Source organism: Callorhinus ursinus, unplaced genomic scaffold (assembly GCF_003265705.2).
Source record: "Callorhinus ursinus isolate GAN/ISIS: 27379988/994484 unplaced genomic scaffold, GSC_fseal_2.0 scaffold55, whole genome shotgun sequence".
Taxonomy (NCBI): Eukaryota; Metazoa; Chordata; class Mammalia; order Carnivora; family Otariidae; genus Callorhinus; species Callorhinus ursinus.
In genome coordinates, this window is record NW_027397117.1 from 8,144,997 (window position 1) to 8,158,284 (window position 13,288).

General features: G+C 37.0%; 1 protein-coding gene across 4 annotated transcripts in view; it reads right to left on the reverse strand.

Annotated features, from left to right (window-relative positions):
* The window catches only part of LOC112817549 (S-adenosyl-L-methionine-dependent tRNA 4-demethylwyosine synthase TYW1), a 205,412-nt gene that overhangs the window by 27,400 nt on the left and 164,724 nt on the right, over window positions 1–13,288 (reverse strand). For all 4 annotated transcript variants that reach the window (XR_003206415.2, XR_003206416.2, XM_025864713.2 and 1 more), the window contains one exon: window positions 3,657–3,767. Coding sequence is in view for 2 of the 4 variants with exons in the window: in XM_025864713.2 (XP_025720498.1) it covers window positions 3,657–3,767 (111 nt within the window). In the remaining 2 variants the exon portion in view is untranslated. The remainder of the gene's footprint in view (window positions 1–3,656; window positions 3,768–13,288) is intronic.

A 13,288-nucleotide genomic window follows, 5' to 3' on the forward strand; every position in this document is an offset into this window, starting at 1 on the left:
TTTAAACCCAAGCCCTATCTCTACCAGAGCTACGAAGTACCACCAGGGTGGTCTCTCTTTTTCAAGCCCCGAAGGAACTCCCTTACAGACCTGACAGATGGCTACACTCTCAAAAGTATGTTTATTTTAACACAGTTACTTCTAAATGTTTTTGGAGGAATCTGAGGTTACTTAGCCTACCATATTGCTAGCTCTCATCAAATGTTTTTCAGAGAGGGCTTATTATTACTATTTTTAAAACTCCTCCATTTTAGAAAATTTTTCACTTTAATTAATAAAACAACAATAATGAAAATGCTTTTTCAGACCTTAAGCAGTTTAACTCTATTGAACAGGAAAGCCTGCCTTCTCCTTTACTGATTTCATTTCAATCACTGGGATTACAAAAGTAATGGACGCTCACTGTAATAATTCGCAGAGCATGGAAATGTGAAAAATAAAATTACTAAGCCTTTCCCTGTCCTTCTTCTAAATACAACACTGTGAACAGTCTTATATCCTTCCATACTTTTCCTATATCAATATATCCAAATATATATGGTTAAAAATATAACCAATAAATATTCTAGAACTTGTTCTGCTTCCTAAGTATACTATATTCTACAAACATCCCTTTTGCTACTTCAGCTTAAAAGGAAGATACTTCATTAACCTGCTGGATAAATAAGGGCTGAATTTAACAAACCATGTGATCCAGTCCTCAATGGCACAGGTTCAGATAATGTAGGCCATTTCTCCCTCAGGCCTTCTACAAGAGACGAGCTGATCACTACCATGCAACTCTTACCAGGTTATATTTTATCATTTATGTAAGAAATTAAAATTGAGATTAGATTACGTATTTCTCTAAGAATTTTTAAATAAGATCTCTCCAAGTGACTCATTTTACTTCTGTAGACTTTGCCTTGTTTAATAAGACCATCCATTTCCCAAACAACATATCCCTATAAAATGTTGTATCTCTGGTGCTTTGATGAGGCCTGGCATATGGAGAGAGCTGAAAAATATCTGTTGGATGCAAGAGTAAAAGAGTAAAATGGAACTCTAGTTTGAGAGAGACTATGTTATTACAACATCTCAGCTGCAGACAGAAGTTACGTTAATAGTTTGTCAAACTAAAAAATACCCATCAGAGAATTACACTGTTTACGAAGTAGTCATCTTTCTTTTAAAAATAATACTGGGTGATTCTTTTATGTAAACAAGGAAGGAAGGAAAGGAGGGAGGGAGAAAAAAGGTGACCGTGTGATCCAGCCAACTTGCTTTATAATAGAGAAGTTTTACTGCAACATCGTTGGAGGCAGCATTCTTTAATAGCTAAATCATAAATTAAAACACCATTAATCCCTGATGCTGGCAAGGTTTTCTTAAGCTGACACATACACTGCAGATGCAGTTTGCATCTCTGCATCATTAGAGCTCTTGCCAAGAGTAGCCTTTTTAAAATTAAGAGCAGTTTCAAAAGAAAAGAGTATCTTTGACCTGACTAGAGATGGAATGTTGCACACTCAGACAGCCAACATTTCATCTCTTCCCACCTCCCTGGCCCTCCAGAGTACAGTACCACAGAAAGCAGGACTTACTAAAAGACAGCTGTGAAACTGAATATCCCCTGAAATGACACGGAGTACAACCGCTTCATACACGTACACTGAAGAGTGGAGCTTTCGGAGACTGGGCGAATTTTCCAGTCACTTTTTCTCACTGTGTGGATTCTTAGTTGTCCAAAAAAACCATCTGCCTCGTAACACTCCACAGCTTTAACCACCATGGCATGCTGATGACTTCCAAATTATTATGGCCAGCCCTGTCTTATCCCCAGAACTCCAGGCTTATATAAACTATGGCTTATTTGGACCTGGACCTGTACATTGAAAAGATCTCTCAAATGATTGAGGCCAACACAAAACTCATGAAATGACCCTCAGACTTGCCGCCCTCCTCCACTGGTCTTTACCGCCTCAGTAAATTGTTCCGCATCCACACGATCGCTTGAGCCAAAAACCCAGGTGCTATTCTTGATTCTGTTTGTTTTTTCACTCCCTGCATCTCAAGGTCTGTTGGTTCTACTTCCAAAATTTATCCCCAGTGCACCCACTCCTCTCCAACTATATCGCCAACGACCTTCCCCAAGCCACATCTCTTGCGTTATAACTGGTCTACCTTCTCCTACTCTGAATCTCTGTAACCTGCTCATGACAGCAGCAGGGTGATCTTCTAAAATCACAAATCGGATCACATCACACTCCAGCTTAAGACCTTTGCCCAGTACACCTACTATTCAAAAAGTTTACCATTAAACTTAGTATAAAACCCAGTTCTTTTCTTGCTTGAAAGTTCTAACAGAATTTGGCCCCATTCCACCTCTGTGATTCACCTTGTGTCTCTGCCAACTCCAGCTGTACCACTGAGATCACATGGAACCTCTGACTGCTACCTGTGCCATCCGCCCAGAATGCTCTGACCCCAAGCCTCTGTGTACCGCATTGCTTCTTACTATTTAGGAATCAGTTGTAAAAAAGTCATCTCCTCAGAAAAGCCTTTCTTATGAAATCTAAAACAGCCAATCACAATATCTACTAAAACAATATCTGCCCTTTGGCACATCAATCCATTTACAGGAATCCATCCCAAAGAAACACTGGCAAAAAGAGGCCAGAGACAACCAGACATGACTGCCTCCTGCTGTAAGTATACAATACCACCAACCAATCTTGAAATGCAAACACACACACAAACACCTGATCAATCTTCTCTTGATCTTACGTCCAATCTATAGGAAATTCAGGGGGCACAGGAATGTGCAATCAGCAAAATCTAAAATAAAGACACAGGGAACTAGCCAGGATAAATGATCCATTTTCTTCAACAAAAATTATTGGTGTGGGAGGTGGGACCGAGGAGAGAGAACACATTGAAGAGGAACTAACAAACTAAAAGAAACTTAAGAGAGAAATAATCCAATTTCAATCAATGACCTTTTTTGGACCCAGATTCACGAAGACTGTTTAAGAAGAAATAATTGGTCAAGTTTAAAACCTTCTATTTTCAATATTTGAATGACTCTTGTTAATACTGTGCAGTTGTTAGAACAGTATTCTGAATAAGTGTTTAAAGTGAGGATATATCTTTTAGAGACATATACTGAAACAGTTATGGATGAGTCATATAATGTGGGACTTTGCTTCAAAATAATAGGGTAAGGCAGAGAAAATGGGTAGGGGTAGAGTAGAAACAAGACTGGTCAGGAGTTGATAACTTTTGAAGCCAGGCGATGACTGGATAGAGGGTCATTAGACCAGTCTCTCTACTTCTGTTTATGTTTGAAATTTTCCACAATAAAAGTTTATTTTAAAGCCAACCAATTCCTCACTATAACACTATTTTATTTCTCGGCATATTAATGTTACAATGTAGTTTTTAATTATTCATTTTGTGTTGACTGTCTACCTCTCTATAAATATAAGCTTTATAAGAGCAAAAGCTTAGTCTTTACTGTTAGTATCCCCAATGCCTAGAACAGTGCCAGGTTCTTGATCAATATTTCTGAATGAATAAATAAAACATCTGGGACCCCCCTGTAGAGTTTTAAAAGATGCTAACTTCACCGTGGCCAACAAAGCACCATGGGATCACACTGGCCAGAAAGAGCTTACCTTCACTTCGATGAAGTCAGGATTCCCCAGGGACACCAGCTCAGCATAGGCCTGGAGTTCATCCACATTCCATGCTTTCACTAGAGTCAGTCTGTACACAGTACGCTGTTGCTAAAACAGAGGAAAAGCCAACTTTGGTTTTATTTTGGTGGAAGTCACACCTAGGAAGATTCTCAAATTTCTTCAATGAGAACCCAGCTTAGGTGAAATTCAGCATGAACTTTTATAAGTTGAAGTTATATTTTGTAGAAAGATGAAAAAACTGTACACAATATAGTAAGATTCCCATAAGCCTTTTAGGGGCATGGATGCTGCTAGCATATATCTTTTCTCACTCATAATCTCTAACACTATATTAGGCACCCAAATGTCTCTTGACAACTACACAATGAATTAGATTTAGTAAGGAACAGCAAATTGACCAAATAGTTTAAGACTGTTGAAAATTAATTCAAATAACCTTCAGGTTTTCAGGTACCAATCACTCAAGTGTTTATGATAAGAATTTCTAATGACTCTTGTCTTCTTTCCTGCTCTCTCGTCATTTAATGATCTTGTTGGCAGAAAAGGCACATTTATGAACTGTCAGTGTTGTCACCTGTTTACCCTTTAACCAAAAGAGGTACTGGTTTTCTGAAAAGCAATTAGACCACAGACATCAAAGGCTTTAGAAAGTTTATGCCCTTTGACTTTGTAACTCCCTTCCAGGACCCAAGACAAATTTTTAAATGTTCAAAGGCTTATTTTAACATCTCAGAACATTACTAATAATAGGTGAAAACCTAAAGCAAGAGTGGGGGCAGGATCTATGACTTGCCTCTAACCAATAGTGTATGGCAAAGATGATGTGATGTATGTGCTTATGTGTGAATGATTATATCCATCTGCAGCAAGTTCTCAGGCAATATCCATGCTTTAAGTAGCAAGGTTCAAAACACTTGAGAGAAAAACAAAGTGAGGTGAGAAATGAACAAAATGACATCAACCTCTCTACTTTTGTCTATGTTTGAAGATTTCTGTAATTAGTGAAAAAGAAGAAACACTTGAGATCTTTAATGAAAAAAACTAATGAATAGTATTAGGCAGCCATACCATAAAATTTTCTCAAAAATTATTTTAAAATACAGTATATAACGCCTGAAAAGACAAATCTTCTGGATTCCTCTTACATAACTAGAATTCACCTAACAAAAATGGCAGAGAACGGCAGACCACTCTCATTTGTACTTATATACACAAAAATCTTAGAGAAATTTTAGCAGGTAAGATTCGGCACTATGTTAAAAATTCTAGGAATGTGGGGCGCCTGTGTGGCTTAGTCAGTTGAGCGTCCGACTCTTGATTTCGGCTTAGGTCATGATCTCGGAGTCGTGGGATGGAGCCTGGCATCGGGCTCTGTGCTCAGCGAGGTTTCTGCTTGATATTCTCTCTCCCCCTCTCCCTCTGCCCCTCCCCGGGCTCATGGTCTCTCTCTAAAATAAATAAATAAAATCTTAAAAAAAATTCTAGGAATGCAAAGATGATTCATTACATGGTTCAACACAGAAAAATCCATGTGGTCATCTTCAGAGATACACAAAGATATTTGATATAACTTAAAAGCCATCTCTTATTTTAAAACAAAATAGAATAAACAAATCAAAGACCATTTGGTAACTAAACAATTAAAACACATTCTTTAACGGGTGCCTGGGTGGCTCAGTTGATTAAGCGACTGCCTTCGGCTCAGGTCATGATCCTGGAGTCCTGGGATCGAGTCCCGCATCGGGCTCCCTGCTCAGCAGGGAGTCTGCTTCTCCCTCTGACCCTCTTCCCTCTTGCGCTCTCTCTCATTCTCTCTCTCAAATAAATAAAATCTTAAAAAAAAAAAACATTCTTTAACATAAAGAAAACATTTTCCAGTCAATAGTCAATGTCATTCTCAGTCATTTAAAAAATACAGGCATTCCCATTTAGTCAGACTAACAGAAGAATGTCCACTCTGTTGTTTTTATCAACACTTCCCCTGAAAGTTAAAATCAAAGCAATAAGGCAAGGGAACAAGAATTATTGGATACTATACAAAAAATAATTACTTGCAAATGATGTAACTGACTTCTTGGAAACCCAAGAAAGTCAACTAGAAAATTATGCTAAGGAAAAGTGGCCAGTTATTAAATAAAAGTATAAAAACATACAGCTTTCCTGGCATAGATTAGTGGAGTAAATATGGGTGCTGGGGCCAGACTGAATCCCAGACCACATACTTGGCTACCTTTACCCCTCTGTTCTCGGTTTTTCTTTTTCTTTTTCTTTCTTTCTTTCTTTCTTTCTTTCTTTTTTTAAGATTTTTACTTAATTACTTGAGAGAGAGCACAGAGAGAGAGGGAGAAGCAGACTTCCTGCTGAGCAAAGAGCCCGACATGGGGCTCGATCCCAGGACCCCAGGATCATGACCTGAGCCGAAGGCAGACGCTTAACAACTGAGCAACCAGGCGCCCATGTTCTCAGTTTCTACCCTGTGTAAAATGGGGGTCCTACACAGGATAAAAAGCATGAATCCATGTAGAACTTAGAACCCAGATTGCCAGCAGTTAAGTCCTAAACAGTATTGGCTACTAGATGCCAGCAACGACCATTATGAAATGCAAGGCAAGGAAAATTCTACCTACAATTGTAAAATACATTTATAAAATACCTAGTAATTAGTTTGTGAAATAACATGGACAGTCAAGAAAATAAACTTTTCTGAGGCCTAAACAAAAACTCACCTACATGGAGAGCCATGACAGATTTATAAACAGAATGTTAACTCCAGTAGGCGTTTAAAATTCCTTTGAACAAATAAACTGGCCGTGATACCAACAGTAACAATAGCAGGAGTTAGCAATCACTTAGCACTTACCACACGCTGTGCTTTTAAGTGCTTAATATCATAGCAAAGATTCCAATATTTGTCCAATCTTTACAACAAATCTTACAAAATAGGTTTGATTATTATCTTCACATTACAGTTATGAAATTGAGGCCTAGAGCTGTTGAATAAATTTCCCAAAGTTACACAGCTGGAAAACAGCAAGCCTGGGATATGAATGGCTCTCTCTAACCCTAACCCTAACCTTTTAAAATTGTGAAATGAAACAAAGAGAAATGTATATAAAACATGTATGTGTAGCTAAAGGGGTTAATATAAAGAAAATACCTGTCGCTCAGCCACCATTGTTCCCTTTGTCCCAAAGACACCTAAAATCCTGATGTTCACATTACAGTTTTAGATTTTTGCCTGTTTGAAAGCTACGTAAATGAAACCATTGTTCTTTTGTGTCTTGCTTCTGTCATTCAACATATTTATATAAAATGCATCCATGTCACTGGATGTTGACATTTTCTCATTTTCTTTGTCATCCAGTATTCCATTATTTGAATATACCACAATTTATTCAACCATTCCCCCACTGATAGACATTTGGATTACTTCCACTCCTTAGCCGTTACATAAAAAATGCTGTTACACTCTTATGACCCTGGAGTTTAATTCTGCCTGTTCTAGGAAACTGTATGAAATGCTATTATGACATATATTCTTTTAGGTCTGGCTTCTTTCGCGGAATTTGATGTTTGTGAGATTATCCATACTGTTGGACCTAGCTGTACAGACATTTTCATTCCCATTTAGTGCTCCATTATATGAATATACTACTAGTGAAAGTTGTCTGTTTTTTCCGTTTGGGTCTCTTACAAAATAACGTTGCCAGCAGCATTATTATACTTCGCTCTTGAGATGCACAAGAGCACGTATTTTTCTTGGATGCACCTCAGAGCAGAAATGCCGGGTCACCGGAAGTGTATTCATGCAATGCTAGCAGATACTGTCAGCCCAGCTCCCAAAGTCATTCCACCATACTTTCACCTGCAGTGTGTCGGAGTTCCAGCTTTTCTTCTTCACAACACTTGGTGGTGTGAGTCTTCAAATTCTGCCACCCTTGCATTGTTTTATTTTGTACTTGCCTGATTACTAAAGAAGCTGATTATGTTTCTGGCCATTTGGATGTTGGCTTTTGTGACGTACTTGTTCTAGTGTTTTTAAATATTTCTCTATCAGGCTTTTTCCTACTGATTTTTTTTTCAAATTCTTTTTATATTCTGGCTATAAGAGGGCTATTATAAATGTCTTGGAAATATTTCCACACACTTTATGGCTTTCCTTTTCACGTTCTTCATATCTTTTGATCAGCAGAAATAACTAATTTTCATACCTTTTTATCTATGCCATACTTATAATCAAATCGCTGTAGACAAAGAGAAGCATTATGGGGTTACTGGAAAAGGACTATTATTGGACTTGATTAGATTAGTTTATTTCAAATTATCAACTTCACATTCTGCGTTTTGCTGTGTCTGTGGGGAGCTTGCTCAATGGAATCATTTCAGAGACTTTATTTAAAGTCTGTTTAAAATTAGTTAAAGCAGTTCCTAAGGTCTCTAGAAGAACAAAAGGGTGTTAGACTCGATTAGATTAAAACAAAAACTGGGTGCAGATGTTGCTTGAAAGGTGAAAGCTGGAATTTCCTTTGCAAAGGAAACACTTAACACTGTTATTTTATCCTTCTTTTTGTTAAAAAAAGAAAAAAGTGTAAACTAGATAGTATTCATTTAATTTGAATCAAACTTGGTTTTTTTTCAGTTTGGGGATTTAGTACTTTTAATTTGCATAGCCTCTGGAATGGTTATTACTGAAGAATTTTCTGAATGTGGCATGTTATCTGGTAGGAACAGGTATAGTGTGATACCACAGAATACAAAAATGAGGATGAAGGTATTTAATTCAGGAAAACAGTTTAGCTACTTGCTGTTTAGTGTTCAATGTTATTTGTAAAATGTCACAATGTGATTTGTCAAAAATCTCAAGAAGTTGGCATGTTATAATTTCACATATTTTCTGTTAAATCCCCCCGACCTGCCCCAGTGGTGCACACAAACACAGTAATATAGGGGCCATATGTGAAAGTAATAGCACATCAAGTGTGGCTGGTCTCTAGCAAGAGGCCTAGATATCTGTTCACCTCTAAAATTTAAACCAGATCTTTGTGACAGGTTTTAAATTTGTGTTTTAACTTACACTGTTCTTAGAGGGAAGCAATACATGAACTGAAAATACCTGGACTAAAAACTGAGGTCAAAATACCAAAGGTAAATGTTAAATGCTTATCAAAGGGAACTGAGGGAGAAAAGGATTAAGTACAGAGTAGAACCGGCCTGAGTAGTCAGGAAGGACTGCAGAAAGGAGGGAAAAGTATCAGATGATAAAAGAACCACAGAGTAACAATTAAGCTATGGTTCTGAAATCAACTGTGTGAGTTCAGGCATGCCCTGCGCCCCCTGCCCCGCCCCCCGTGCCTCTGCAAAATGGGACAGCAAGAGTGTCAGCATCCTGTAGTGTTACTGGAAACTTAAAAGCACTAAAACAAAGGACTTAGACCATGGTCTGGCACAAAGAAAGGTAGGAATAAATTTCAGCTACCATCACCACCACCACCAGCTGCTCCACAGATACGTTTGTTTACACAGGCATCAACCACTAGTCCCTGGGTCCCTCTCTATGCCAGGCATAATTCTAGGTGCTGGAGATACAACAATGAACAAAGCAAACAAAGTGCTGTCTGTTGTATAACTTACATTCTATTCTGGTAAGTGAACAAAACCAGAGTCAGAAAAAATTAGCAACAGTAGTAATACCAAAAGAGCAGAGGAGCTGGGAAACCAGCGGAGGTCAGATTCCACCACTGTGGCCCTTTGCACTAACTCCTCAATTCACAAAACCAAAGTGAATTTGACCAGATTGCATGTTTGTCAAAGAGTTAGTTCTGAACTGAATGACTTAAAGCAAAAACAAACAAAAACCCTCAAAATTAAAACAATTCCTCATGGATGACTATTGTTTCTAAAAACAAAGGAACATTTAATACCTCTACTAGAAACTGGGCAATCTATCAAACTCCTTAGAAACCATAACTATTATTGAAATGGCTTTAAACTAACTTTTATACTATTTGTGAGAGACAAAACAGAATGTGTCAATCTGATAAGTCAAATAAACAAAGAAAGTAAATTCAAATTACAACTCATGATGCAACCAAATGAAACATTCTTTACATTCAAAGATAAGCAAGAAAACTGTTATAGAATTACTCTCAAAATAAATTAAGTAACCAACCAATTTCAACCTGAATGAACAACTGAAAATGCAGATCACAGAAAGAGGGTGAAGACAAGGTTCTAAGACTCAGTGAAGAAAATCTGACCCAACAGGAAATCATTAAAGGAAACACATCAAGCTACTAAGAATGTTTACTTCCCCAAAAGGAAGAGAAGGGTTGTAGGTTTATTATTTACATTTCTTCTTAAAGATCCATAAAACACCATGAAGTGTACTAATATACACATTACAAAAGTCTCAGGAGAAAAAAGAAAAAATGGCAAAAAGAATATTTGAAAAAAGAATGGCCAAAAACTTCAAAAATTTGATAAAAAACATAAATCTACACATCCAAGAAGCTCAACAAACTCCAAAAAGGATAAACTCAGAGACCCATACTAAGACACATAATCAAACTGTCAAAAGACAGAGAGAATCTTGAAAGCAGCAAAACAGAATTGACTTATCACCTATGAGGGATCCTTGATAAGATTCAGAACTAATTTCTCCTATTTCTCATCACCAACCACAATAGTCAGGAGGCAATGGGATGACATTTAAACAAAGGAGAGGGAAAAAAAACTGTCAAGCAGGAATATTATACCTGGCAAAACTATCCTTTAAAAAATAAAGGAGAAACTAAGCCATTCCCAGATGAAGAAAAGCTGAGGGAGTTCACTGTGAGCAGACTGCCCTAGGAGAAATGGTAAAGGGAGTCCTTCAGAACAACAGGAAAGGACACCGGACAGTAACTTGAAACCAAATGAAAAAATAACTCCAATAAAGGTAACCACATTAGGATAAATATAAAAGCCAGTATTACTCTATTTTTGGTCTGTAACTCCTCTTTTTGTTTCCTATGTGATTTGAAAGACATCTACATGAAAGAGTAATTAGAAATCTATGTTAAATGGGCATGCAGTGTATAAAAATGTAATCTGTGAAATTAACAACATAAAGGAGGAAGCCAGAGCTGCATAGGATCAGTTTTTGTATGTACTTAAAGTTAATCTAGCAGGAATTCAAAATAGACTATTATAAATTAAATGTCTTTTCTACTATTAAGAAAATAACTTAAAAAAACATAGAAAAAGCAAAATGAAGAGGGAATCAAAAGGTACACGGGAAAAAAAAATCAATCAAACTAAAAAGGGCAGTACTGGAGGAAATGAAAACAAAAGGTGCAAGACATATAGAAAACAAAAATCATACAAGTCTTTATCATAATCACTTTAAATGTAAGTTGATTAAATTCACTCATTAAAACACAGAATGGATTTTTCTTAAAAATATTAAAGACTTCTATGCTGTCTACAAAATAGGTTCACTTTAGATCCAAAGATACAAACAGGTTGAAAGTGAAAGGATAGAAAAATTACATTCCAGGGGTGCCTGGGTGGCTCAGATGGTTAAGCGTCTGCCTTCGGTTCAGGTCATGATCCCAGGGTCCTGGGATCGAGTGCCACATCGGGCTCCCTGCTCCTTGGGAGACTGCTTCTCCCACTGCTTCTCTCTCTCTCTCTCTCCCTCTGTCTCTCATGAATAAATAAATAAAATCTTTAAAAAAAAAATTACATTCCATGCAAACAGTAACCAAAAGAGAGCTGGGATGGCTATACTCCTAACAGACCAAATAGATTTTAAGTAAAAGATTGTTACAAGAGACAAGAAAGGTCCTTATATATTGATAAAATGGCTAACTCATCAAGCTGTAACAATTATAAACATATATGCACCAAACAACAGGCACACACAGGGGATCATCAACAAGATTAACAGCCAATTTCTCATCAGAGTATTGCCAAATGAGGAAATCCCACATGAGCCTTTGGTGTCCAGAGCTTTTATTGGAGCTCCAACACATACTGCCCACATGGCTAAACTTGGGTTTCCAGACCCTCCTGGAGGTTCAAGGTCATACTTTTAGTTATCAGTTCCTCTGGAGATTGGAACTAATAATGAAATTAATTATGAAACCAATAAGGCTCCAAAGTCTCCACCATAAATCATATTTCTAGACTGTCCAGTGACCAAAGCCCCCATGCAAACAAAGATACTCTATCAGGTAGGACATTCCGAGAATCAAGAGATCATCTCCCAGTAGCCAAGGGCAAAAGCCATACATCTTAGGTAAAGTTAATTTTTCACTACACACCAATGGGTCAGAGGAAAAATGAAAAGGGAAAATACTTTGAGATAAATAAAAACAAAACCACAACATACCAAAACTTATGAAAAACTGAAAAAGCAGTGCTTGGAGAAAAATTAATAGCTGTAAACACCTACAAAAAAAAAAATCTCAAACATTAACCTAAGTTCACACCTCAAGTATCTAAAAGAGTAAAATAAAACAAAAGCAAAAAGTAAGAAAGAAATAATAAAGATGAGAACAGAAGTAAAAGAGAGAATGGAGAAACAATGGAGAAGAAAGAAACCCCAAGTTGGTCCTATGAAAATATCAACACAACTGACAAACCTGTAACTATACTAAAAAAGAGAGAAGACACAACTAGAATCAGAAATGAAAATGGAGACAATACTGCCAAGCTTGCAGAAATAAAAAGGGGTATAAGAGAATATTGTGAACAACTGTATGCCAACAAATTAGATATAACCTAAATTAAATGGACAAATTCCTAGAAACACACAAATTGCCAAAAATGACTCACAGAGAAATAGAAAATCTGAACAGATCTATAACAAGCAAAGAGATTAAGCCAGTAATCAAAAAACTCCCAACCAAAAAAAGTCCAGAAACAGATGGCGTCACTGGTGAATTCTGCCAAACATTTCCAAAAATAATTCTCAAACTCTTCCCATTAACAGGAGAAAAGGGAATACTTTTGAATTCCTCTGAGGCCATACTACCTTTGAGCCAAAGATATAACAAGAAAAATATCCAGTATCGCTTATGAACATAAATGCAGAAATCCTCAATGAAATGCTATCACACCAAATCCAATAGCATATTAAATTATTATGCAGCATGAATAAGTGGGATTTAGCAACTGGGTAAGGAGGATGGAGAGTAACTACTTACTGGATACAAGACTTTATTTTGGAATGATGAAAGTGTTTAGGAACTAGGTAGAGGTAGTAATTGAATAACATCATGAATGTGTCAGTGAATTCTTTACTTTAAAATGTTTAACTTTATGTTATTTGAATTTCATCTCAATAAAAAATTAAAAATTCCTATCAAAATTCCAGCTGCCCATTTTTCGGGGGTGGGGGGAGCTGATTTTCAAGATACATAGAGAAATGCATATGGACCCAAACAGCCAAAATAACTTTGAAAAAGAACAAATCTGGGAGACTCACACTTCCTGATTTCAAGACTTACTCAATGCTATAATAATCAAGATTGTGTGATATTGGATCAATGGGACAGAATTGAGTCTAGAAGTGAACCCACACATAGACAACAGATCTGACAAGCACGTCAAGTCCATTCAGT